This window comes from Nyctibius grandis, chromosome 10 (genome assembly GCF_013368605.1).
Source record: "Nyctibius grandis isolate bNycGra1 chromosome 10, bNycGra1.pri, whole genome shotgun sequence".
NCBI lineage: Eukaryota > Metazoa > Chordata > Aves > Nyctibiiformes > Nyctibiidae > Nyctibius > Nyctibius grandis.
In genome coordinates, this window is record NC_090667.1 from 19,923,760 (window position 1) to 19,950,671 (window position 26,912).

At 38.3% G+C, this 26,912-nt stretch overlaps 2 protein-coding genes across 3 annotated transcripts in view; one reads left to right on the plus strand and one right to left on the minus strand.

Annotated features, from left to right (window-relative positions):
- Window positions 1–5,078, plus strand: part of CACNA1D (calcium voltage-gated channel subunit alpha1 D) — a 183,824-nt gene extending 178,746 nt beyond the window's left edge. Inside the window, exons 47-49 of the mRNA XM_068409430.1 lie at window positions 2,446–2,567; window positions 3,353–3,673; window positions 4,707–5,078. Of these exons, the coding sequence (XP_068265531.1) occupies window positions 2,446–2,567; window positions 3,353–3,673; window positions 4,707–5,000 (737 nt within the window). The 3' untranslated portion in view covers window positions 5,001–5,078. The remainder of the gene's footprint in view (window positions 1–2,445; window positions 2,568–3,352; window positions 3,674–4,706) is intronic.
- Window positions 5,079–10,752: 5,674 nt separating this feature from the next.
- On the minus strand, window positions 10,753–26,423 carry CHDH (choline dehydrogenase). 2 transcript variants are annotated; one of them, XM_068409144.1, is made up of 10 exons: window positions 25,824–26,423; window positions 24,392–24,457; window positions 23,930–24,054; window positions 19,987–20,788; window positions 19,387–19,538; window positions 15,492–15,621; window positions 14,690–14,824; window positions 13,378–13,520; window positions 12,453–12,555; window positions 10,753–11,872 (listed from the first exon to the last, which is right to left on the minus strand). In XM_068409144.1, exons 4-10 carry the CDS (start codon window positions 20,729–20,731, stop codon window positions 11,454–11,456), a joined length of 1,827 nt encoding a protein of 608 aa, XP_068265245.1. In that variant the 5' UTR covers window positions 20,732–20,788; window positions 23,930–24,054; window positions 24,392–24,457; window positions 25,824–26,423; the 3' UTR covers window positions 10,753–11,453. The 2 variants fall into 2 exon arrangements, with proteins under 2 accessions (XP_068265245.1, XP_068265247.1); XM_068409146.1 differs by lacking the exon at window positions 24,392–24,457.
- Window positions 26,424–26,912: the final 489 nt, after the last annotated feature.

The window sequence follows — 26,912 nt, forward strand, 5'->3', positions numbered from 1 at the left end:
CTGTCTCAGGCACCCTAAAGAAAATGCAAGTATAGATTTAAAAAATAAATGTTTCAGAGACAAGTGTAGTGGGATCATTATACAATGGCTGAGGTACAGTCTCAGACTGTTTAAAGCTAGAGAAAGCTGTAGTAAAGGGCAGCAGCAAAATATATTATTATATACTAAAGGAAACATTCTTCAGCAATACCGTCAGTGCTGGATCCTCACTTTTGGCACTCGGCTCCTTATGACAAGAGTAGTAATGCTCTCTGCTATTTGGCTTTCTGACCTTAAAGGGGCACAGATGGAAAAAGCAGAAAGAATAAGAGTCTTGCACTATAGAGAGTAAATAAATCAACTGAGATGCATGATACTGAAATGTACAGAAAGCTGCTAGCTCTCTTCCAGCAGCAGAAGGAAAAGACATCAGACAAAGGAGAGACTGTGAAAGGAGACTCCTGTACATATTTCTACAAGCTTTTCTGATAGCAGAGGAATTTTAAGCCAAAGAAATAGATGGATGCTTTGTATATCCATTCCATACATTGCAGGAGAGCAACCTTCTTATAAAATTCCTCTGAGGTCTTCCCATGGAAGTGTTGTGAGGGGAGGGTTGAAGGCTTCCTGTGACTGCAGCCTTTGGCATTCATTTAACTTTTCTGATAAAGTTCTGATGACAGTATTAAGCAGACATTTCTTTACAGGAAGCTTACACTTTTTATCTCACATACAAGAGACTAGATAAATGTACTAGATAAGAGGGTAATTGATATCCTAGGATAAGAGGACCTAGTTCTGATCTAAGTTGCGTAAGGCTAATGTAGGAAGTCCTTCGACTTACAGCAGTATAATGTCACAAGAGCACAGTCAGGCCTCCTGTCATAACCATTTATTTAATGTTCAGGAACACAGTCGAGAAATTTTAGAGGCTCGGTATCTCAGCAGATTTTAAAAGAAGCTCTAACCTATTCTTTGTAACTAGCATATGGGCTGCTGGCCTGGGGAGGAAGCCCTGATATTCTCATGTAAAGAAAGAAAAAAGGAAAACAAAAAACCTGCAACATTGCACCAAAGAGTTTCTGCTAGCACCTGTATTCAGTCCAAGTTAATGTAATATACAGTGCCTTGGCCGAGTACTGTAGTTAGTAAACTGAGCTCTGTGTCAAGCTTTCAAGAGGTTTTTATACCAAACTCATCACCACAGTATTTGAGCAACTTCCAGAAGCGTACTGAGAAATGATTAAGATATTCTTTCAGACTCTTTCCTGGGGAGAAGCAGGTGCAAAGAAGTGTCTTTGTTTGGGTGAGGAGTCTTTTTGGTTTGCTTTTTATTCATTTTGGTACTGGGACACTTAGCATTTGTTAGGATCAGGAGCTAAGGCTTACATTCCTGTGCTTGGATTTACCATAGAGACCATGGAAAGAGACACAGACACAAAGTTTGCATTAAGTGGACTGAATCACCTCCTGGAGGTGCCTACTTTAGTCCAATGGCTCTTTAAGAAACTTTGATTGTTAGTATCCAGCATTAAGTCTGGTGATAACTATGAGGAATCCTAAGTCTGTGGCACTTAACTCTTCAATTCTGTCCACAAAATTCTTGATGTTGGAAAAAAAGATACCAAGAATAGTTTCAAAAAGTTTCAAGAGAGCACAGTTTTGTAGCATTGCTTTGTACAGTCAGGCTCTTCCAGTTTTCCACTGTGATGCTCACATCTGTGAGGAAATATCTGGATTCCAGCTGCTGCTCAGTGTCCAGGTTTTCTTCACACTGAAGCTAACACAGAGGAATGATACCCATGCGCTGCTTCCCGTCATTCCGCAGGCTTTCACCAAGACCAGCTGAAACATTTCCACATCAGCCAAACATCTTGATCCAGTTTAGATTTCTACTTTTTCCTTTCTAACATTTATGTGAATGCTAACAGCATACATAACAGCAGAGACCATGGCTTATCATTGTCACGGGTAACAGAATAAATGTCAGTAATTGACATGAGTCAGCTTAGACTTGGATACGGTTTTTCATATTGCACACTGCTTCCAAGGAACTGGATTTGGTGTTTCCTTTGGGAAATCTTGTTTACTAGAATGAAGAGTTTAAAACCGTAGGGAAGAATCTCTTCTTTGTAACTATTCACAGGAACTATTTACAGCAAAACTCTGAAGTTAAGTGTCTGAACCAGTCTGCTGCATAACACAAGCTTGCTTTGTGAAACAGCTGCTTCAGATTCAGTCATGTTAGGCTGCTCGTATGGTTTCTACCTAGGACTGCATTTACTTATATGATGAATCTATCCTTTCTCTTACAACCAGCTGCTTACTTCTGTTAACACAACTTATTTCTTACTGGGGGATATGTTTTTATTTGTGTGGTAGTTGACTCACACTGGAATTCTGGGAAAAAAGTAGACTTTGAGGAAAAGTATTTTATTTTCCTAACGAATTATGGTTTCCCTGTAGCAAATAGACGATCTTCCTTTAATTTCGAATGCCTCCGCCGACAAAGTAGTCAAGATGACATACCACTCTCTCCTAATTTCCACCATCGCACTGCTTTACCGCTTCACTTAATGCAACAGCAGGTAAACACAAAATCTTATTTAACTAATAATGAATTACATCTTTCCAGCTTCTATACTGTACTTCTGACTTCCATTGCTGTTTGAAACAGGACTAGTGTACTATGTAGTTTGTCTGCGCACGACTTTTAGGCCAAGCGTAGGCTTGTAGCTGCTAGACACGAGGCTTCTCAAACATCGACCTTCTACAAAACATTGAAAATGAGTAGTTCGCCCCTATGACTCTGTAAGTGCCCACAAAGAGTCGGGATGCCCTAAGGAATTTCGACCAGGACTGCATAATACGGCAGCTGTCTATTAATCTTTGCCTACGCAGTTCCTCAGCTCTATTTGTGAGAATTTGCAAGTACAACATACGCATCTTCTGATGCCCAGCTCCATGCCCAGCTCTGACATGGCCCTGAGAAGATGGCAATTTCCATTGCCTAGAGACACCATCCAGAATGCTTGGAAAATGCTGTCAGCTTCCGATCCTGTCTCTACAGGACAGAAGGAATGCTTCTACACTTTGCTTTCTTTGTTTAATGTATTGTATAAGCAATTATTTTTCTTTATTAATGCTAATACCAAAATTTTGTGATCTGAGTAATAATAGAAAAAATACCATTTTAGCCTGTCAATTTACCAGTTTGAGTCCTGTTCCTCCTTTATGTGACTATTAAACATCAGAACATGTTAACTTTGCATGGCTGCTGCCTGCACAATTGGTTGGAACTAACTGCTGAAATGGAAATGAGTATGACTGAGCATTTGAAGTCACTCACTTCTGAAATTCTTCCCCTTACCAGGTCATGGCTGTTGCAGGTCTGGATTCCAGCAAAGCTCATAAACACTCACCAAGTCGTTCAACGCGTTCCTGGGCTACCCCACCTGCGACCCCTCCCAACAGGGACCGTACGCCGTATTACACACCTCTAATCCAGGTTGATAGGGCTGAATCTACAGAACGGATGAATGGCAGCCTGCCTTCCTTGCATAGGAGCTCTTGGTACACAGATGACCCTGATATTTCCTACCGAACATTTACACCAGCCAATTTAACTGTACCTAATGACTTTAGGCATAAACACAGTGACAAACAGAGGAGTGCAGACAGTTTGGTAGAAGCGGTAAGTATTACAGAAACCTCTGAAGTAGCCAAGGGTGTCTGTCCAGTTTTTGTGTTAACTTTAAAAGCATATCATTCAGTCCACATTACTTCTCTGAAAATGTAGTATTTTCAGTTTCAAAGCCCAAAACTGTTTTTAGGTAAAGGCAGGAGAACTTATTGGTAGCTGTCATGTAGTAAAGAATTTCTACTGAATCCAAATCTTAACATTAGTGTGTCAGAGAACTGGAGAGATTTCAAAGAGATTTTAAATGAAAGTTAAGTTTTCTAGATGAGGATCAGTTACAAAGTGTCCTTCCACAATGGCTGATGGGGAAGAGATGATGCATATGCCTGTTCTCTCTGTTGTTTCTATAGAAATACGTCACCATTTTTGCAGTAATCTGAAAAAAAGAACCAGAGCTCTATGAATCAGTGTGCTAAATGCAGAGAGGTGAATAACAACGACAAGGATTGATCTGTAGGTGTACTAAAGAATGTTAAGAATTCCCTTTTATATTGAAAAAGATTTGAAGAGAAAGAGTATATAGCATTTCTGAATCATCGTTCTTGTTCTTGTTTCCATCTATCACTTCCTTTCCATTGCTCTGAGCTAAACAATATACTTTGTTAAATTTTATTTGCAAATGGGACTTCAGCATCTCTCTTCCATGTACTCTAAAGTACTGGGAACATATCTAGAATTCTGTGTTTCAGGCAATTGTTCTAATTGCACCATCTGCGATATAGTAACTGTTGTCTTTATTATATCAGCCTGATGATTGATGTTTATCAAAGACTACTCCTAAATTCCTAAAGAGAAAAGCCAGATGTATTACATTACCAGTTATGTTATCACATAACTGATACAGTGTGGTTCGGAGCTGTTTGATTGTTGATTTGATTGTTCTTTACACATGCAGTTTTGCTGTGGGTTGCTGTAGTGATTCAGCATGGGGTTTCTAGTATTTTTCACAAATGAGAAATGTTGCTATGACCTGTCTGTTCTTCTGTAATTTCACTGTATATCTCATTCTCTTTCCTCCATCTGCCAGGTACTTATATCTGAAGGCCTAGGAAGGTATGCAAAGGACCCTAAATTTGTTTCAGCTACAAAACACGAGATTGCTGATGCATGTGACATGACTATTGATGAGATGGAAAGTGCAGCAAGTACTCTTCTCAATGGAAATATTAGCAGTGGGACCAATGGGGATATGTTTCCCATTTTAAGCAGACAAGACTATGAACTTCAAGATTTTGGTCCTGGCTACAGCGATGAAGAACCAGAAACGGGACGATATGAAGAAGATTTAGCTGATGAAATGATATGCATTACAAGCTTATAGTATTTAACAAGGAAAATTATTTTAATAACAGAAAAAGTGCCTCATAGTTTACAGATGCTAGGCACTAGCTGGAGTGAAAAACCAATCAAGTTTTGTACAAGTGATGTCACACCTCAAGGAAGCCATAACTAATAAATTGATTATCTCCAGGTTGCCGAAATGTGATCAGAGCTGCAGTACGTCAAGTCTCCTCCCACAGGATCTTCAGTTCCTCTGTAGGAATAAGGTTATTTTTGAAACCAAGCAGATTGTGACAATCAGCTTTTTGAGGGCTAGGTTGGGATTCTGAGGTGTAATATCTTGCCTGTCTTTCAGCCTTGTGCTGCTGTCCTTTATAGTAGAGCAGGATTTTGTCAATGAAAATGTCTGTATAATTCCAGCACAAAATTGTGTGGGAAATAACAACACAAGATGAGTGGTGACAACCAATAATGTCATTACCTCAGTACTCCACAGCATATCAGCTACCTGTTGCATATCCATTCTAACACTGTTTTCAAACTTGCCTCCTGATTTCTTTTCTTAATGCTCTTCTAAAATACAGTTTGTCATGCTCTACCTGTTAGAGATTGTTGGAAAAAGAAGTTATATAAAGAATAATCTGTCATATGTAACACCAGTTTACATAGGAAAATATCATTCAGATAGTCTGTTTTATGACTATCATGTTAAGGGCAAAATATACTGGAATAATTGCATTCTTACTAATGCACTTGCAACCAGGTTATAGTAGAATTAGATAAGATAGTTTGCTAAAAATTATACAGCAGAAATTATTGTAAATGAATTGTAATATACAATGATTTGTATTTGTAAAGAGATGTTCTATATTTTGTAATTATTGTACCGTAATTGAACTGCAGCAATATTTATGGACCCTAATTATTGTAACTCTCCACAGAATTCTAGATATAAGTATTTTTACTTGGAATATATAGATCTATAGCGTAAATATTTAAATAGAGCCACCTCTCAGTGTAAATCTCTTTTTGGGATAAAGTGTCAAGTTTGAACTTGGCAACAGAACAGATTTTTTTTTTTTAAATAATTGAGTCAAATGAATCTCTGCATAAGGGATGTACAGTTGACTATTTACAGTCTTATACTTGGAAAGGTAAAAGATTTAGTTATTTTAACTTTTTTGATTGAAAGATAAGCTGTAATTTTATTTTTTTTATTAATCCCATGCTAAAACTGAATATTAAAATCATTAAAAAATTGGGAAATTCACGCCAGGATATCACTGGTCAGGAGACAATTAGTTTTGGCAAAGTATATTACCCTACATACTCCACTTTGATAGGAAGCCTCTTGGGCAGAAAATATTTCACAGGTAAATGAAAATGTTTTATTTCAGTAGTGCTTACTCTGCTTGGAAAGAAAAGAAATATGATAAAGTGATTCTTAACAGAACTAAAAACCTTGATTATAAAGAAGTATACTATTTTATTGCCTCTACCTTTCTGTTGTTCTATGTGTACTATTTCAAAGATTTATTTTTATGCAATCAAGAGAGGGCTTAGATATTGTTCACAATGCAGTAAAACCCTGAAATGACTTTGAGGCTAATACAACCTTGGAGGAAAATCAAAAAATACTAAAAGCTACTGTCTATTTTGTTAGCACTGGATAACAATGACTTGTTCTAACAAGTTACCTTATCAGGTTTTACCTGTAGTTCATATGCTAGATAGCAATCCAGTTCACATTTTTACAAATGTGATGTTTAAAACATGTCAATAAACATTTTGTACATAATGACAGTTTCCTATGAATCGCTTACAGACTTCCTCTGAAATCATTCTTATTTCAAATGCCAGGATAAGAACTTAAAGGTTTGTAAATTATTTCTTGACCTACATCATTTTGTATTAAAACAAATGCAAAATGTTCTTCAAAATAAAACTGTGTAATAATTTTATTATACTCGGGACTCCTTTTACTAATAGTTTTTTACCAAGAAGCTCCAAAAGTTAAATTGTTTGCACTGTTTGAAGAATGGGCGGGAATGTGTGGAATATAGTCATCAGTCTACACTGTCATAGTGTGCAAGTCTTTTCTGAAATATGGCTGTTAAACAGAAAGAAATGATATGGAGTATTCCTATGAAAAAGGGGTACTACTACTCCTGTATTATCTAGGGGATTATTACTTCCCTAGATACAGGTCTATGGAAACAATTAGGAAAATCTGACTAAAATCCCCTAAAATACCAAAACAAATCTTTCCTGCTGTCTGTCAGGAAACACTTAGGCAGGTTACCCAGCAGCAGTCACTTTGTTACACTTTCCCAGCTTACAGAAACAAACTTTAGGAGACCAAAATGGAGCTCTCTGGATCTGGTACCCCTGTGAAATAACAGTGAGTAGTTTTCAAAGTTCCACCTGCTGTGGTATAGCCATGTCTGCAAACTGCCTTTAAGGCAACTGAAGTTGAACATAAAAAAAAAAAAAAGGAGGAAAAAATTCCCGACCAGGTTACTTAACTGCCTGGAATTTTGATAGCACATCAAATTTGGCAGATTGAGCTGAAGGACAATTTTTTAAAATTAATCATTTATCCAAGGAGACAGAAAACAATATGCTGACTTCACTGTATTTTCTTGTTAGTATGATTAGTCCTTAGCTTTCAGTAGTCTGGTGAGAGACTCTTCAGGGCAGATATGCTATTTTATGAGAAAGCAGACCTTACAAAAACAAATAATGAAGGAAGTTTAGTTACAAACCATGTTCTATATAGTTAATGGTTTAAGGGAGAACATATATATATATGTATACATAGAATACCTGCTCAATTTTACTACAGAAGTATATGGAAAAAAAGTTATATCTGCACAATTACATGGTAATTGGCACCCTTAAAATACTGCCAATCATAGTAATTACTCAATACAGAAAAACTAGAGGTTATCTCAACAAAGCATATTTTATGAGTTTCCAGATTTGTTTATACATGTATATAATGGCAGAAAACATTAGTAAATTAAACATAGCTAGGTCTTTTACAATGAAGTAAGTTTACTGAAAAATTGAATATATAAAATATATTCATATTTGAACAGTGTCTTTTTTGGAGCTTGGATGACAGAAGAATAGAGACAGAAAATTACAATACTGTTAACAGGATTTGCTTATGTTCTCTCTCCAATAACTCTTCGGTTTAACTATAATTTTGAAAAATGCACAAATACTTTTTTTATTCCTCAAAATATGTTTCTATGTTTATTTTATAGAAAACGCATGTTCCAAGCCCACTTCCCAGTTCTCCAGTGTTTATATAGCTGCCTTATTTGGCTGCAGACTAATTGAAATCAAACACTTGGGAAGGATTTTAAGCTGCAGAAACATCAAAAGTTCTGTGTACAAAACCTTGAGTGGTCTTACATAAATACAATGCAGTTTTACAAATATTGCTATTTTCTGCTGCTTTTAAAAGCCCGTCTCATACTAAAGCAACTTGAACTATGTCTAAAAAAAAAACATTTTTGGTCACTTTTCTTTCTTAATCTCATTGTTCCCAGCCAGAGACCTCGAACTGTGTCAGCAGCATCTGCAGCAAGCTGTTACCATGGAAATGCTGGTGTTCTCACTCGCAGTACCATTGCTGGTTCAAGCCATGCTGGCAGGTCTAGTAAATTCCAAACTCTTACATCAAACAGCTTTTACAGTTAACTGTTTTTGAGTACATAATGTAGTATCATCTGCACATTTATAGAAAAAATCTTATCTGGATAGAACTGAGAATAATAGTCAATTATACACTGTATTATTTTGTTAAATAAGTAAAACTCTGGAATTATCAGCCTGTGCTCTGCAATCCAGTAAGGTGTAAAAGATGGTTAATTTTAGCTAGCAGACTGCCAGTGCTCCACAGAGCATGTTAGAGTATCTTGTACCTGTTCTAAGTAATCCCTTAGCAGACTTGACTCTGCTAGAAGAGCAATTTTAACAGGAATTCAGTATCAGCAACCAGACACTATGAAGGAGAAACTAATGGTAGTCTGATGCTACCTGAAGATTTCCCCAGGGCAACAGAACTTTCAAATACCTGAACCATTTCACCATTTCTTTAGCATTGCATCAAAGGAATGTCATGAAGGAGCCTCAACATTGTATAGCAGTGAGGCCTAAATTAGTAAAGCAACTGCAGTTCACAGCAATGAAAATGTTTAAATGTTCAGAAGGGGAGGAATTTGCAAGGTGTCTATCTTTAGAACTGCAAGAAAATATGATGTTTCAGAAGAAATGCCCGATTATCTGATTGCACAATGCAGCAATGTGTACCTGAACGTGACACACACGCAGTCTGGCATGTATATCTAACCTTGCTATTTCCTCATCTTTTAGAGCTTGACATAATGGCAGAGGGCAGCTCTGTGTGTGTTCAGCAATAAGTTATGTAAGACAGTGGCTAGTTAATCCTCTGCAGTTGCATAATAACAATTCCCATCTCGCATGCCTGGAGTGGAAACCCATGTTGTAAATCTGCAAATGCAGGAACTTCAATATTCCATCTTTCCAAATGCTTCCCCTCTCAACTGCACAGGACTGTGGTAAGTCTCACCAGTATATATTATTCTGAGTATCCTAATACTTTGTATTCCAAATGACACTGAGATACCTACTGAATACCTTTAAACAAAAATCTCAAAAGCACAGGTGCTGAATAAAAACTATTTGCCATAAAAAGGTACATCATACATGGTTCATGCTTTCCCCAAATGCACAGTTGCATTAGATGAATTGTCTTATTAACACAGCTAATCAATCACCCATGACTAATTCTTGCTCTTGCCCTCATTCCAAAAGAATGCATCACATATATAGAAAGGGGTTACCTGTCTCCTTTTGGAGCAGAGTTCACTGCTATCATCTTCCATCTTCAGTATTTTTGTTTACTCTTTATGCAGATACTCTAATGAATTAAGCCCTTTCCCTCAGTTAGCAGCAGGGCTTACAACCACTGCCTTACAGCAAGCTGCACCAGGTGGAAGTATCTGCCTTAAACATCTGCAGTTGTCTCTCTAGCCAACATCTGAGTCAGCAAGTTTTTTTACAATCTGCTCAAATGGTGCAAAATTCCATGTTTTCTGAAAAAAAAAAGTTCATTTTGTTTACCACAAGTAAGTCCTGAGCAATCTTAGGCTACAGAAGCTTTTACTTTATAATTTGACAGCTGCTTAGTGAGAAGTTATTTTCTAATACTTAGTAAATCCAAACAACTCAATGGATTCAATGTCATTCAATGAGTTAATTTTCTTTAACTTTTTTTTTTTCAAAAGAATCAGTACCTGAAAGTGGCAGACACACAAAACAGCCATGAAAGATCATATATCTTGCTTTACACATCTGAAGATAGTAAAACAAAGATTTAAGTCCTAACTAAAATATAGCATTGGTTCACTGAATAAGTTACTTGCCTTCTAATTTAAAAAGATCTCTTCCCATATTATCAATATCTGACCGTATGCCATTGAGTAACCTTTCATTTTAAATCTACCTTGGCTGTAATTTTTTGAATAAAATTTGAGGCTTCATTCAGAATATTTGCTGAGAAGTATCTTTTGCAAACACTCATCTTTGAGCAAATACCCATAACTTTAAGGATGTTACAGAAGTGCAGACCTCTTAGTGTGCTAAAGTGGTGCAAGTAAATCAGCTTAAATCGTGAACTGAATTCTACTAAGCTCGTTGTGAAAAAAGCAAGGAGAAATTCTAGTTTTCCAGTATATTGTTATAAGTATCAGCTCCTGTTCTGCATTTATTAGAAAAATCAGTTTCTGATAAATACAGTGTCTGTGTTCTTTCTGCATACTATACAGTTAAGACTGCTAAGTATGGTGAAGTCTAATTTTCAGTGAGGATTTGTAAACCGTGCATTCCTCTCATAAAAAAACACATTTGACAAATTCTGAACACATGCAGGTTTCTCTCTTTCCTATGAATTTTAGTACGTACTACTTTGGTCTGTGAATATGAAATTGTATAAATGCTTACATTTACTTAACCAGTCTTTGTAGGATGTGGGGATTGCTGATTAGCTGTTATCCTGGGTAACACTCTCACAGCAGTTAAAAATCTTCCTTCAAATAATAAGGCATACCATAATGATTTTCAAAATAGCACACATTAATCTCTTCCATTCCTCATGAAATTGCACAGTATTTCTGGCTTATGTGCACAACTGTCTTGTCATTTAGAAATAGCTTCTCTTCAACAAAAAACTGTAATTGTACCACAAAAGATCATGTTTAACTACTCTAAGAAGCTCAAGCCAACTGATTAAAAAAATGAATAGGTAGTCTAATATAAGAGAATGGCTCAAATTCATAGTTACTTTAATAGGATATGTTGTTTTGCATAGTATTTATTTTGTTGGCATGTTCAGTATGAGATACCAACACGCTGATGAAGACGTAAGTAGCAAAAGATGTGAAAGGATAAGAATGTTTGTTTATCTCTGCGTTTCCAAGGTCTTGGGCTTATATACAGGAACGTTTTTTTCCTGAAGTGATGGGAGGCCCTTAATTATATCTGCAGCTTTCTCTGCTATCATAATTGTTGGGGCATTCAAATTCCCACTGACAACACTGGGCATTATTGAGGCATCTACTACTCTCAAGTTTTCAGTGCCAATTACTTTTGCTTGGGGATCAACTACAGCAGTGCTGTCTGAAAGCTGACCCATTTTACAGGTGCAGGAAGGATGATAAGCACTATCAGCCTTCTGCCTTATGAAAGCATCTATTTCTCTGTCAGACTGAACATCGTTTCCTGGTTGAATTTCAGGCCCGCGAAATTCTTCAAAAGCTTTCTGAGCAAAGATCTCTCTGGTCAACTTGACACACTGGCGGAATTCCCAAATATCTCTTTCTGTATGGAGAGAAAATAAGAAAACTGTAAGTACACCCTTAATTTAGTAATACATACAGAATGCATAACAGAAAAAAATAGCATCAAATAAAAAAGGCTGGAAGGAAAGTCTCTCACTATTTGCGGAAAGCCATAATAAATTAGAATGTTTTTCAAAGTCACAGATATTTACATTCACTGTGAACAAAACTGTCACTTATATTGCACAATCCCAAAAGGGAATAGGTGAGCTATGAAGAATTGCTCTTTATTTCGCTATACCCACTGTCTAGCCAAGGACACTCGTCTCAGCATGAAGAAGCAAACAAGATCCATTCCTTCACAAGCAGAGGAGGGGATGAAATGAACAGCATGATGCAGCAAACACTAAAAACCCTGACTGCATCCCCAACAGGGAATTTGTTTTGGCTTATACAGTGCTTTGCACAATGACCTCTTTTGATATCAACTGACTTTTATAAATAAGAAATAACAATGCACCAACCAGCATTTATGAACTGGTGTTGAGTAGATATGAAAATCTACTACTGAAACAGGCAGGAAATAAGCTGACATCAGAGCAAGGAGAGGCTATGTTTACCTGTTGACATGTAGTTAGGCTCAATGATGGGATGGTCATTTGGGTCTGTACTCTTCAGCTTTAGCCAGCCCACGCTCGTGCTCCTCATGGGTCCCACGTGGACCTGCAACGCCCACGCTATACTCATGACACAATCCTGCCAGACTATTTCCAAATGCAGTATGATTTTTTTTTTCCAATTTGGACAGTCTTTATAAATTAAGCAAATGTAAATATTAAAGGGAGATAATGTAAAATGCTATTGAACATTTTTTGATTTTATATTAATTTGTGGTAAATATGATATTCCATAAGGGGAAGGAAATACACCTCTCATCAACTCACAGCTGTTCTTTTAATTTAAAATACAACCATTCCAATTTAGCAGTAGCAGAGCATTCTAACACAATCAGCAATCAGACCAAATTACTATTATCACTGAAGAAAAGAGATTAGCAAGAAGAAACATGTATATTCAGTGACAGCTCCCCAGCATTAGCACAGACTTTTGGATCAAGATCATAGTCTAAAATCAGGCTTGGATTTGTGCCAATGAATAAGTGAGCAGCCTCATACATTCTCGCTTAAACCTTTGTCTTAAACTGCAGTGGAATAGGGAACACTGTGGTTTAGTTTTGTACAGCATCTAGCACAATGGTATACTAACCAATAGCACTATGGCACTTCAGTAGAGCAAATACTTCAACAGCAGTTCAATACTTGCCTACTTTCCCAGAGATAAAAAGTAACATAATTTTGGCAACAGTATCAAATAACTAGCTCGTGGTTTTTTCCCCAGTGTAGGAGGTTAAGCCAGCTCTTTTTGTATTATACTGAACAAAATATTTTTCAGTATATAGCCAAATTATAAATGTTTATAATAAAGTGTAAGCTTCATTACTAATTGCTACAGAACATTACTGGACTCTGTTCTTCAACAACTCACCTGGTAAGCTTCCATTGTGGAAGCAACCCGACCATGATCAATCACCTGAGAAGGGAGAAAGTGGAACTGAATGTCAGGGTGAGGAACCCCAGGTTCACTTCGGATAAAACCACCAGATTCTAAGTGGGCAGTGGCTCCCTCACCTAGAGAGTGTAAATGAGAGAGAAAATGAAATTAAAAGAGCTCAGAAAAGCAAGAAATCCACCACTTCTTAACCCTTGGTTTCACTACTATGAATAATCTATATATACAGTGACAATTGCAAGGAACACAAATCCATTATAAACAGCTTGTAGTTTAAGCAATATGCATCACTTTCAACTGCTTTTTAATCACTTGTTAAATGTAAATATGCGTAACTTTAGAAATCCCACTTATTTCAGAGTGGGATGTTAGTTATCTCACTGTAACTGGCAGGCTTAGAGTCTAACTCCAGAGGCAGATTTGGTCCCAGGATCCTAACAGGTGTGGAGGGAACCAGCTGCAGCACCCTGATATTACTACACTGCACGCTCCATGACATGCAGTATAGTTATCCCATCAGCCACATGTAATAGGCAGAGCTGGCCATAGCACCTAGCCTGAAGGGGAAAGATGAAGAGTCTGCAATGCCCTTGCAAAATATTATGTTATTTTCACATCCTTTTAAAACTATAAGTTAGCCCTCAATATTTACTTGCATGGTAAAAAGCCACATATACCCAGCTTAAGTTGTCAAATACTAATGTAATAATTTAGCAAGTGATGAAGACCTCAGCTTTGATCAAACTATTTTACTGATTTCAAGGATTACTTTTACAGATTCTCTTTAAGGTACAACTTACAGCTGGGTTACGGTAAAATGAGTGTGTCATTTTAACGAAAGTAACTTCTAATTTACATACAAGCCTAAAGGGTTCTGATCAGAGCAACAAACGAATTCTTTCAGGACGATTATACAGGAAACTTAATTCAGCTCAACAATATGTTTTTATTGACGCGATATCTATTTCAAATAGAATTCTTTATTTTTTCACAACAGCTTTTCTCAGTAGCACCATGATTTTTAAATGTAAAATCTTTTTAAATGAGAGATAAAATGTTAAAAAAACAGTGTATAAAAACCTCCCTTGTTATCTAAGAAATAATAACTGTTTTAAAAGATCTGATTTAGAAAAAAAGCAATAGTTCAAGTCCATTTGCAAACTCATTATTTCCCAGAACATGAAAAAAATTATATATGAAGGCTCCCAGACTTTGAAATTCATGGATAAAAGGCTGTAATAATTCTAAATCAATCAATGGTAGAATGATTGCATATTTTGTTTCATACCTGTAAACTTCCAAAGCCATTCTAGACCAATCCTCACCATGTTAACTGGCTTTTGTGCATTATATAGAGTAATAGGTTTGGTGCACTTTTGCTGGACATACACTTCTAAATGATCTTGCAGGTTCTGGCCTACTCCTGGGGGGGAGTAGAAAGGGGGAGGAGGGAGAAGAAAGGGGGGAAAAAAAGTTATTTTACGCAGAACAATTACACACAACATTTGCAAACAGAAAACAGCATAAATGGGAACTAAACTAACCTCGTACAAGGGCAGTGATGACTAAGACCAAGACCATGAGACATATCAGCCTTTTGCTCATGTCAGAATAAGCTTTTACATAAACATAGCATAACTAGAATGAAAATAGAAAGTTACATGGCAGACATATCACTTGTTCTAAAATTGCCAGATATGACTTCTAAATACAGTGCCAGCTTTTCTAGTTTAAAGGAAAAGTTCGTTACTCCTTCTGTCTTTGAATATATATGATAGTGGGAGTTTATACAATCTGTTGTGGATCAAAACTCATTCAAAATTCTAAATGATAAGTATGCTGCTTTACTTTAAAAGTACTCAGTGGCATTTTTCAGAAAGGCATTTTTCGCTGTCAAATGTAGTGCAGAAAGTGTAGGAGTTTATTGCTCAGTTCTAAAATCAATGCATGTTTCCACTGATTTGTAACACTTAGTTTCAGTCCACACAACCTGACATAAAGACGACTGATTTTCATGGATTTATTTCATTTAATGGTCTTTGAATTGCATCAGTAGGAAGATGTAAGGTTAAAAGAAATAATGAAATTACCAGGAAGATGGCAAACAACAGGGATCCCCAGTTTTTTCAGATCATCGGCATTGCCAATCCCAGACAACATAAGCAGCTGTGGAGAATTTATGGCACCTCCACTTAAAATAACTTCTTTACTGGCAAAAGCCTAAAAGGAAATGAGCACAAAAGTCCTAACATTATTAAGCCTGATCTGAATGGAAGCAACGTCAACATATCTATTCAGATATGCTATTCTGATCCAGATTAGACACCCTTCCCTCAGATTTTTCTCATTCTAAATGTATTCCTCTCTTGCAGAGAGAAATGATCAAGCTTTCACTTTGATCATTTCTGTATTTATTCCCATGTTTACAATCTATTCAGACTGCACACAAACATTCAGCTCAGCCAGTACCATGGCTGCCAATAAACTCCTGTGCTACTTGCCAGGAAAAAAGCACCTATGACATTCAGATAAACCATCTGAGCATCACTTCCATTTTCAGTAACAGTTTGTAAATGAAAACTGAAAGTCCTAAGGAAGATTTTTAATTCAGAGACGTGCTAGCTCAAAAATTCTCAAGAGCTTATTTTCTTAATTCAGCCAAGACTAACGTTTAGTTTCTTAGCTCACCGTAGTCCTCAGAAGCCCCTCAGCCACTAAAGCACTACTGAGAAAACTCTGACTGCAGGCATATATATATAATTCTGTTTTGCTGACAGACTTTTTCATCAGTTTGAGGCTGAGCCCTGAGTTGGTCATGATATAGGCTGCTAAACTATTCCTCCATCTTTGACTCTGTTTTCTGTGCTGGATAGTTATTTTTCTAGAACCTTCTCTACAAATATTTTTAGCACATCTTCTTTCTAAGGATTTGTGCCCCAAAATACTCTCATTTAGCAATACCAAAATCGTTCTCTCTGTGATTTGTATCCGGGAGCTACCTCTTCCCTGTTGCCACATTTCTTAAATTTAGAGTCAGAACTACCCCGCCTTTAGTGCTCTTCACTGTTATAAGGGAAAACTGTGTGGAGTAAGAAAATATGGATAGTCCCCCTCCCTTTCCCTTTACTCTTTGAAAGAGGATGATGTGGGTGAATCCAATGTTGTTCAAACTACCCCTTTCTATTCCAGTGAGATGGCTCATGAACACACACACATTGGATGCACTCCATTCTCCCTAGTCGCATGTATATTGCCTGTTGAAATATAAGATATCCTTTGTATACACACTGAGTTAGGTAGTTGATTACTAACTGAATAGTAACTCTTGCACGTTAGGAAAAAAAGATTCAAATTCACCTGTCCTTATGAAAGAACAACGCACCACAGCAGAAACAAAAAGTAAGCAACAATTTATATTTAATGCAAATTCTAATGCTACTGAAGCTAGTCCAATGTTTTAAGGCAACATACACTTGCAAAAGTAATACCATAACATTTATCTGTGAATTCTAATATATCAGTTTGGCCACAGTGAGGAAAAAATAGGTAAGGCACACAATTATGCTCCTGAACTTCCTCTCATTAGCAAGCAAAACCCACAAGGGTTGAAGGAAACATATCTGGTATTGCTCATCTGCGTTGTCTGCTTTTGTAGAATGTAAGGTGCTATCATGAGTAGCCGCTTGTTTCTACTGTAGATGAGACATTTCGCTTCTAAAGCAACATTAAAAAGTGCTATTTTTTTCCTGTAGCATGGTGAAGTGTAAACAGATTAGCATGGAGTGCATATTAACTTGTAGTAATCTTATCCTTTTGGAATGACACCTCAGCTATACAGAATGATGGTGAATGAGATTGTTGCTAGTAATAAGAACAAAATGTAGTAAGAAAGTAAATTTTGATAAATTCTTTCCACACTGTTTGATATTGCTGACAGATAGTCAGTGCTGATATTTTTTTGTTTTGCTCCGAGCAATCATTAGTATGTTAAGACTAATACACAGCATATCTGTGATTGCTGAATCAATACCTAGATCTGTATTTTGCATGTTACACAAATGTAACTTATTTATATTTTCTATGGTACACACAGAACTGGTGCTAGTTTGTTCCAGGTAGCGTTCAAATGATGCTTCTTCAGTCTACGCTCACTGCAAAGTCAGCACTGTAGTTATTCCTAGCCGCTATACAGTTTTTCATTGTGCTTAAAGCTAACAGCTTCAAAGCTGACTTTGAAGCATTTTTGTATGGGTTATTTAGTCTACAATACGTTAAAAACATTTTCCCCCTTTAAATACACTTTTCTGCTTGATTCTGAACTCAGATACTCCAGGAATGTTCAGTCTACCTTCCCTACTTTTGTCAGAGGGCTTTCTGGAGTCCTGGGAGCTCTCTGGGACCCCAATGTCTACTGAAATAACAATTAAGTAACTGGCTTGATGAACAGGTTTTGAATCATGCTTGAATCAGGTTTTGGTGATCTTTTAACTTTAGTGATGACTGATGTAAAAGAGATCCTACCTAAAATAGCCTGTAAAACCAAAAACACTTTAATGTAATCAAGTGTTTCATCTTGATGTTCATAATGTAATAATCCTGACAAACATAAAATTTTCCAGAAAGTCAAAGCAGACAAGTCCTGCAATTTTGATGTTGAGGGGGAAAAAAAAAGGAAGGGAAATACTTTGAAGGTGTACTTTTTATGATATATGCTATAAATATATATAATTCACTATGTATAATTCATACATGTATTAATATGTATGAAAATTCATAGCAATTAAAGAATTTTGCAATTGAAGTGGTCCAGTATTCAGAAAGTCTTTGATTATATGTAATTAGCTTTCCAAGACTTTCTTCCACAAAATTAATCTTGATAATGGCACAAGAACAGCAAGTAGACACTGGTTTCACAGACATCTAATAGCTCATTAAATCAATTAAATTTTCTGCAACTTTTGTTTTACATTGTTAAAATGATTATCATTACCATTCCACTTAGAAAACAACAGATTTCTTCTGTGCATTAGAAAAGGAAAAACCAGTTTATTTATATTGCATTTTAACTTTTAGCAGGTGTTCAGTCACAGAACACTTGTCTGCGGAGTCTTGTAAGCCTTACTGAACTCAAACCATTAAAATTTGTACTCTCTTTAGGGTATTACTATTACACTTTTTAATTGTTTTATAATTGTTTGTGACTAACTATCATTAAGTTATTAACATACAAATCCCTTTTAGGCAATTTCCTAGTTACATACTCCATAATCAGCTGTAATAGTAAAGAGTTAAGGGAAATGAGAATATTTTAGGTCTTACAGAAGTCAATGGATTAAAAGCTGCATAAAATGAACTCTTTATCCACAGACTTAAGTTGTAATGACAATTCAAGCTTCCTTCCACATGATCATATGTTCAGTGCAAGTTGGACTGAGATTGAAAAATATTCATTCCACAAAGAACCATAAGGCACGTTTCATCATTATGTTTCATCATTAGTATCCCAAACCTCAATACATAATCGCAAAGTAGAAGTGACTGACTCATTATTTATCCCTTGAGCCATTCAGATGTCAGTATCTAGCTTTTAGATTTTCCTATGCCAGAACAGCATTTTCAGAATTGCTTTTCAGAAACATCACCATTTCAGCACACTACTCAATATGCTGCAACAGTGTGTGATTGCACCATAGGTTCCAGCCAGAAACCTTACACAACACTCTTGTGTAACATCAAGTTATGGCTTGTCCCCTCAGTACTGAGAGATGGAAATAAAATGGAGATGTTAACCTCTAAATTGATACAGCTGAAATATTACCTACTGTAAATTAACTGACAAGGAATCAGGTACTGGAAGAGACAACATAGCATCTGAAAAGCAGACATTTTGTGTAGTGAAGTGACACTTCTAATAAAAGCTTGTTTAAAAAAAATTAGTTTTGCTTTGACTCATGTCTTTCATACTGGAAAATAAAAATCTCTTACCTTTTTCCTTTGCCCATTTTTCACATACTCAACACCAATGGATTTTGTTCCTTGAAACAAGATTTTTGTTACAAGTGTCTTCTCTGCAACTGACAAATTTGGGCGCGATATGGCTGGGTGAAGGTAAGCACTAGCTGTGCTCCATCTTTGACCTACAATGTATGTTTACATTAAACATCGAAATAGTCATGCTCAGTATTCTTCAATATTTTGGCCAATAACAATCAGGATGTATACAGAGGGAAAGCCTTCATAGAGTTTATAGAGTTCATAGCAAATGTGATTTGGTATAATAACTAAAGATTTTATTTTAACATAACAAATTTCACAATGACATTCTGAAAACCTACTCTCCTTGCCAAATTTAACTATGAATCAAGACTTGCTTGCCAATGCAATTTTCAATGAAATACATCCTAGACTGATAGCAAGCTGCTGTGAAATGAACAGGGTGTAAATATAGAGTGCCACAGCTGTTCCGTAATCTAAACAACCAAATGGAATTCAGTGCAGATTATATGTCCGTATTCCAAAATGCTTTCAGAAGTACCGTAGCTGGGTCAGGAATACAAATTTCTTAAGGACCCCTTTATGATTTACCTTGGTGTACTGTCATGTCCATCCAGCCAAATCCTTCCTGCTGATAGCCATTCATATCATCTGTGAAGGGATACCCAGCTTGCTGGGTTGCCTCCAGGAATGCATGATGAAGAGGATGGTTTGTTTTCCCTCTTGATACATACAAGGGTCCATTTCCACCTCTGTACTGATCTGGCCCCAGTTCGTGTGTCTGTGCCTTCTTAAAATAGGGCAAGCAATGTTCATAGTCCCATCCTATAGCCCCTTCCCTGCTCCATCGATTATAATCTTCTGCATGCCCACGAATGTACACCATAGCATTGAGAGAAGAGGAGCCACCCCACACTCTTCCACGGGGCCAGTACATAATTCGGTTATCCATATGCTTTTGTGATGTTGTGTGGTAATACCAGTTATATTTCTCATCACATAGGTTGTATGTTAATGCAGCAGGCATATGAATCTTCCACATCAGTCTTTTACTACCTAGAAGGGTATCTTTAGGGCCTGCTTCCAAAAGTAGTACAGTACTGAGAGGGTCTTCGGTCAACCTGTTGGCTAATACACACCCTGCTGATCCAGCTCCAACAATGACATAATTATAAGAGTTTGCCTTTTCAGAACTAAGTTGAGATGATGTATGTGAAAATTTGCATCGTTGTTCATTGATGCCCAATATGTTCTTTAATATGTGTGCTTTAAACAGAGTTCCTGTTACTTTGTGCATCGGACTGCAACATTTAACTCCTTTCTTTAAGTATGACATCTTTACTGATAGTATCACTCTTGCAGAATTTCTAACAAAAAAATCCAGTGTTTTACCCTAGAAAAACAAACAAACAAAAATATTAATTAAGTTGTAAGCATTAATACAGTGCATGACCTCTAAAATGTCAGTCATTTTCAGGTAAAACTGGTATACTTTACCTGTTTTCACTATCCAAAAGGTTAACAACAATGCCAATATTATTCTTTTAACGCAGTCTATGCACCAATCAAGTGGCAAACTATTTTGTATTGTATGCAGCCTGATTTTGATTTGCTTCTTGTTCCTGAGATAGACACATGAATCACGCTTTCAAGCATTTGCCAAAACTATAAAGGATGGAAACATTTGCTTCTCTTGTAGTCTCTATTCATCTGCCTCTAGTAGGTAAGAATGGAACAAAACCAACAATTTCATAAACTCCTTTGTAAGTTTCTGACGGTCGGTGATATTGCATAGCCAATTCACAACAATGGAAATGATGAGTATGCCCACAGCAGCTTCTGCCAGACCAGATGTAGGACAACGCCTCTATAAAACACACGTGTAACAGTGCAACTATCCCTAAGGTGAAAAACTGCTGGTTTTTGAGGTATGTCTCCTAACATAGGAAAGGCAAAATCTGTTCATCTGTGGCTTTCTACCTTATTGCTAAAACCGGATCCTGCAGGAGTGCTCTGAGGACAGTTACAATCTACTACCACCAGATCCTTAGGCTGAGTAGGAATCGCAATTTTTTTTTTAACCTTCAGAAAAGCCTGTGAGCCTTGCAAGCAACACAGGCTTAGCTCTGTGTTGCACAGGTTCAGGTGCAGGGACTAAATACATGATTTTTCACAGCCCATGTAAGTGTCACGGGTACCAATGCTGCTGGTCAGTCTGAAGTGTGTTTCTCTTCCTTGAAACCATTTCTCTTGGTATAAACAATTAATGAAAATGGATACCCTTGGCTGTATGTAGTACTTCTCCCTGGCCCATGGCTTCTACCTAAGCAATTGCCTTGGATTCTAGAGACAGCAACTTATCCAGAGGCTGTTACACTGTAACGCACTGCCCACCTGAAAGAGATAAGCAAGCTTTCTCCTGGAAATATATTGAATACTGTATTGGGTTTATGAAATCAAATTTTTCTGAAATTAATCAGGTTGTTAATGTTGATTTTCATATATTCAAGTTTCACAGTGATCCAATATTTTGTAATATAAGCCCTGTATTTTTATAAAATGTCTGGGTTTTTTCCACTAAAAGAAAACATGTCTTAATGAATCTCTGAAATAATCCGCTTTTTCTTCCTAAAAGCTAGAACAGAACTGTACTCATTTTCTCGGGTGAAACTCTAAAATGTACAGTTTGTGAGAGCACAGATGAGCTCTTAAGGCCCAACTCTGTAACAACATTTGGTGCAGGTTCCTGATGAACATTAAAAGCCTTCCACATACAACTATATTTATTTACAATTTGATGTACAATCTCCTATGAAAAAGGTTGGGGTTTTTTTTTTCCTCTCGGGGAAAAGATGGGCACAAGCATACATCTCTTACTCTTCTCTAGGAAAAACTTGTAATAGGCTGTACAAACCCTCAAACTTCTGGAAAATTAACAACCAACCATGGAGAACAGGTTGCTCTGTTAAAAAAAAACAAAAATGGATGCAGGGGGTAGGTCTGAGCCCAGAGTTCACACAGCTGATTCTCACATGGCTAACTCAAAATTGATCCCAGCTGAAGGTGGGGAGTTGTCTTTTACAGGTGGAGAATATTAAAGGATTCTTTCTTGGTAAGAAGATTTGCCAATTTCTTGTGCTGCAGCAGAGGAGGATGCAAAGGTAGGGAGGTTTTTGGTTTTGGTGGGGTTTTTTTGTTTTGGTTTGGTTTTTTTTTTGGTTTTGGGTTTTGTTTTGGGTTTTTGTTTGGTTTTTTTGTTTGTTTTTTTTGTTGGTTTTGGGGTTTTGTTTTGGGGTTTTGTTTTGGGGTTTTGTTTTTTTTTGTTTTGTTTGTGAGGGCTACCATTCTGAAGCACCTATATTTAACCTGCAGAACTGGTGGGTCACAGGACTTCGTTGTTTCAGGAACAGCAGATTACTGATGGAGTTGGTAGAATACGGGCCTGGGCCCTGATAATCTTTGAAAGGTACTTTGTCCCTATAATGTGAGTCGTTTCTTTTTTTCTGGTGGAACCTCTCCATGAGGTGAAGTGATCAACCTTACTCCTGAGGAAGTAAACCCTCAGGTTTTGGTCCTACAGATGGTCAACACTTATTATTTAGATTGATAGGGTTCACAGACTCTGGAACAAGTACTGGCCTGTTTATTTTGGTATGGGATCTATAATGCCATCAATTATTACTGTGCCTCCTAACCAGAATGCTGGCTGTTAAGCCTACAACCTACCTAGCTGTTGGCTGCAAAGAGGGTAGCTTCTGCAGAATCCCTGGAATCATGTTCAGTCAGAGACTGACTTACTCTGGTAGTGCTGGAGGCTGTAGTTCTACAGCTTGCTACAGCATAAGCAGTGGCTATTGAGCTCCTGAAAATGCTCTCTCAAGCAACACTCCAAGGGCAGCATTGATGTTATAGGACTAAGTGTTTGTGTCTTGCCTTATGCCAGAAACCTAATACTGGTCTAGACCCTGTTAAAAGCTGATTTGTTACGAGCTGCTCACATATGCAGGCTTTGAAACTGAGAGACCAATTCAACCTTGTATTGAAGGGGATGCTATCCAGGACTGAGATTGTGAAGTCCTGAAATTAAACATGATGATGCTTCTCTCTCAAATAATCTCTGTAGTTCTATGAGCATATACGGGTTTGTCACAGTTCAAGTTATTCTAGGGAAGATAAGTCTTATGGAATTTTGCAGGAGTCCCTCTTTGAACAAGAGAACATCAGTCAAGAAGTAACCTAATGCATCTTTGCTCTGGCTTTTTTGCCAGGGAGAATTTACAACCTGTGCAGTGTTCCTAAGAACTGTATTTCAGCAAGAATGTGTTTTTTCCAGTAACTGGAAAAAATCAAGTTGTTATCCTAATAGGTAGAGCCATCCGAGGCTCTGAGATGTGCTGGGGAACCTCACCCAATTTATTCAGTAGAGAACTACAGTTTTATGGCCAGCTCTATTAAATAATGTAGTGGCTATGTTAAAACAAAATATGTAGAAATAGGGAGGTCCAGTAGAACAACATGGTTCTACTGTACTTACCACCAACAAAAAATTGTCTTTTGGGCCTTACTGAATATTACTGCATGTCCTTATCTGGATTCTTGCGTATCATGACCTCTTTATGAACATGTAGTAAGATGTTGCTCAGGAATCAGTGAACAGACCTGCAGAAATGCAACATAAAATATATTCACTGTATTGCACTAGAGCTTTAAAATCTGGAGCTCATTTTAAAAAAGCATGTATTTACAGAGATTATTACTCTTGAGCAGGGCTTATAGACAGTGGTCTTACAAGAGTGAGGAGAGCAGGAACTTCTCAGCTTGAAAATTCTGTTGCTACAATTTAATAATATATGTAATTGTACACCAGGTAGCTAGAAGGGGGCAGTGGAGTTATGAAGTCAGGTGTTTGGGCTCCTTGCATCATTGTAACACATTTCTGAATGCAGTATCAGGCTTGCAAGAGAAGCAAACCCTGATGTAACCCATGGGTACTTACCATTGCAGCTCTACAGATGTTGAGTTGGGGTCATATGTGAGAACAGACCTCTAAGGGGCAGTGCAGCTGTGAAAGGTGAAGAATGTGTTACTTAAATCTTTTTGTTTTTTGTTTTAAAAAGGAAGGGGGAGAGAAAAAGATATGTAAGAGGCTGTGAAGAGCATCTAAGAACTAAATTGTCTTGCCCTCTCTAAGAAAGCTAAGCAAAAGTGCTAGGATTCAGCTCAGGGACCTTACTCCTAGACTTCCAGATTTAAAGGGCTCACAGTCCACAACAAAGAGAGGAGGGTTGTAATATATCCTGCACACATGGGGGGATATATTGAAAAATGGACAGTAAAGAAATGGTTCTGTAGGTGGATGAGGTGGCTAACCTAAAAAAGTTACAGGGCTCTGGGCATCATTACTGTTAACCAATCAGAGATGCCCCATTCTTTGATAAAACTGGAAATAAGAGTGATCAAAAATATGTACCAAGACAGTCAGGGCACCCACTGTCTGGGCTAGAAGGCTGAATTACCAGCCAAGAAAGCTAAATCTAATGTTCCTTTTAAGTAACTGAAGTAGTATTTTGAATCTACTCCACCACGTGTTTGTCAAATTTATAGTTGGATGTTATTTCATGTTTTTCTTTGCTTTATTTTTGGTGGTTGTTTTACATCAAATGGAACAGGACTGGTAGAGGAACATTTGAGAGAATCTTTATCTTGCTAAGAGTGAGTTGGGAGTGAAGTCAGTCAACAGTGTCCTGGTCATAAAATTCAAGTGACTTTGAGAACCAGTGTGTAGATGATTCACAAAATTCTGTGCTTTTAAGTTCTGAAGTGCAGAGGTCAAAAATAAAGCCATTCTGATTAAATTGAAATCCAATATGCATAGTTGGATTGAATGGATTAAAACAGTAGTTTCAGTGCACAATTCTTTTTGTCATATTGATCCATACCCACTCTCATCTACGCATGGTCCTCCTGCATAAGCACTATCCTACCCCGTTCCTCTAAACTGATCCTGAAGCAAAGAGAAGATGGTCACTGTGGCTGAAACTTTACTTCCTGTCCTATTTTGCCAGGGCCAAAACAATAATATCCTCTCTGGCAGATGTAAAATATGACCCTCTCCCGGAGATGTCCAACACCATGGTGCATTACAGCAATGGGACCTTTACGGGAGATTTACCCTTCACGGTGCTGCGCTGCCAAATCCTGTCAGGCCTGTCTGTGTAAGATGCAGGAGGAACAGCTCCTCAGGTAAAAGCAGCTCTTGCCCCCTTCTCCCCCACACGAAGAACTGTGTAAGCAATTTAAATTTATCTGCTGTGGGCGTGTTTTGAACTAACTTTCTCTTCAGTCCTGCTAGTAAAAAAGTTCATTCGCTTACAGAAACCTTCTGGTAAGTTTCATTTCCACGGCTAAAACTGTTCAAGCCTACTTACCTCACCATTCCCTTCTTCATGAACAAACTCCGGCAGGTCTGCGGGCTGCCCGCGGTCCCGCTCTGGGGACGCCTACAAGGGCTCTCGCTCCACGCAAAGGCCGGGGCCGGCTCCCGCCCAGCTGCCCCGAGAAGGAAGGCGGCCGCGGGCCTGTCCCGGTCTCCGCCGCAGGACGGGGCACCCACGGACCGCGTCTCTCTCCTTCCCGGCCGGGGAGCCCTGTGCCTCTCTCAGAGCCGCTTGGGGGGGAGGGGGGTCCGCCACCGGCGGTGGCGTAGAGAGGGCCGCGCTGCCCAGCGTCGGCAGCCACCGCTCGCTCCTGTCCCGCCGCGGCCTCGCTCCCCTCCCCGGCCCTTCCTCCTCACGGCTCCCAGGAACTTCTCAGCCCACCGGCTGCGGCTCCGCTCAGTCGCACACCCTGCGCGGGACGCCCCGGCGGCGGTCCCCGCCGCAGCTCCCCAGCGCGGAGGACGGGGGTGGTCCCTGTGAGGCGCTGGGGCCGGCGGCGGGAAGGCGCGGAGCGGAGAGCGGGCGGGCTGCGGCGCCGGGGCCCCCGCGTTCAGGGCTGGCACCGGCAGGGGGACAGGTCCGTGAGGGAGGCAGGGCAGGGGAGCGGGTGGAACTTTCCACAGGGACGCACCCTTTGGCCCCGTGAGAGATGTGTCGGAGCGACTTCGTGCTGTTTCGAAAGCGGCCAGGGCGGCAGCGGGCCGAAGTGCGCCGCCTCGCGCACCCCGCTGCAGTCCCCGGGCGGCTCGGGGAGGGAGCAGATTCAGACTGATATGTCTTGTTTCCTTCAAAGTAGGGAAGAAAATTAAGTAACTCAGTCAAGAGCTCTGTAGTTCTCAATGTGATTATTAACCATTTTGCATTACCTCTTAGCACAATTTCTCTTCCATGTACAGACATTGGAAATGCTCATTTCAATAATTAACTGAAGACAACTTTTTCAGCTGTGCAAGAGTTGTTTCAACGTGATTGTTCTTTCTCTTTTAGAGATCTTCACAAACAATTCAGTTGGAAGATTTGAGTGTTTTCTCCTTGCTCCTGTACCTGTGATAGTATGTATTATTGCTGCGGTAGCTTGCA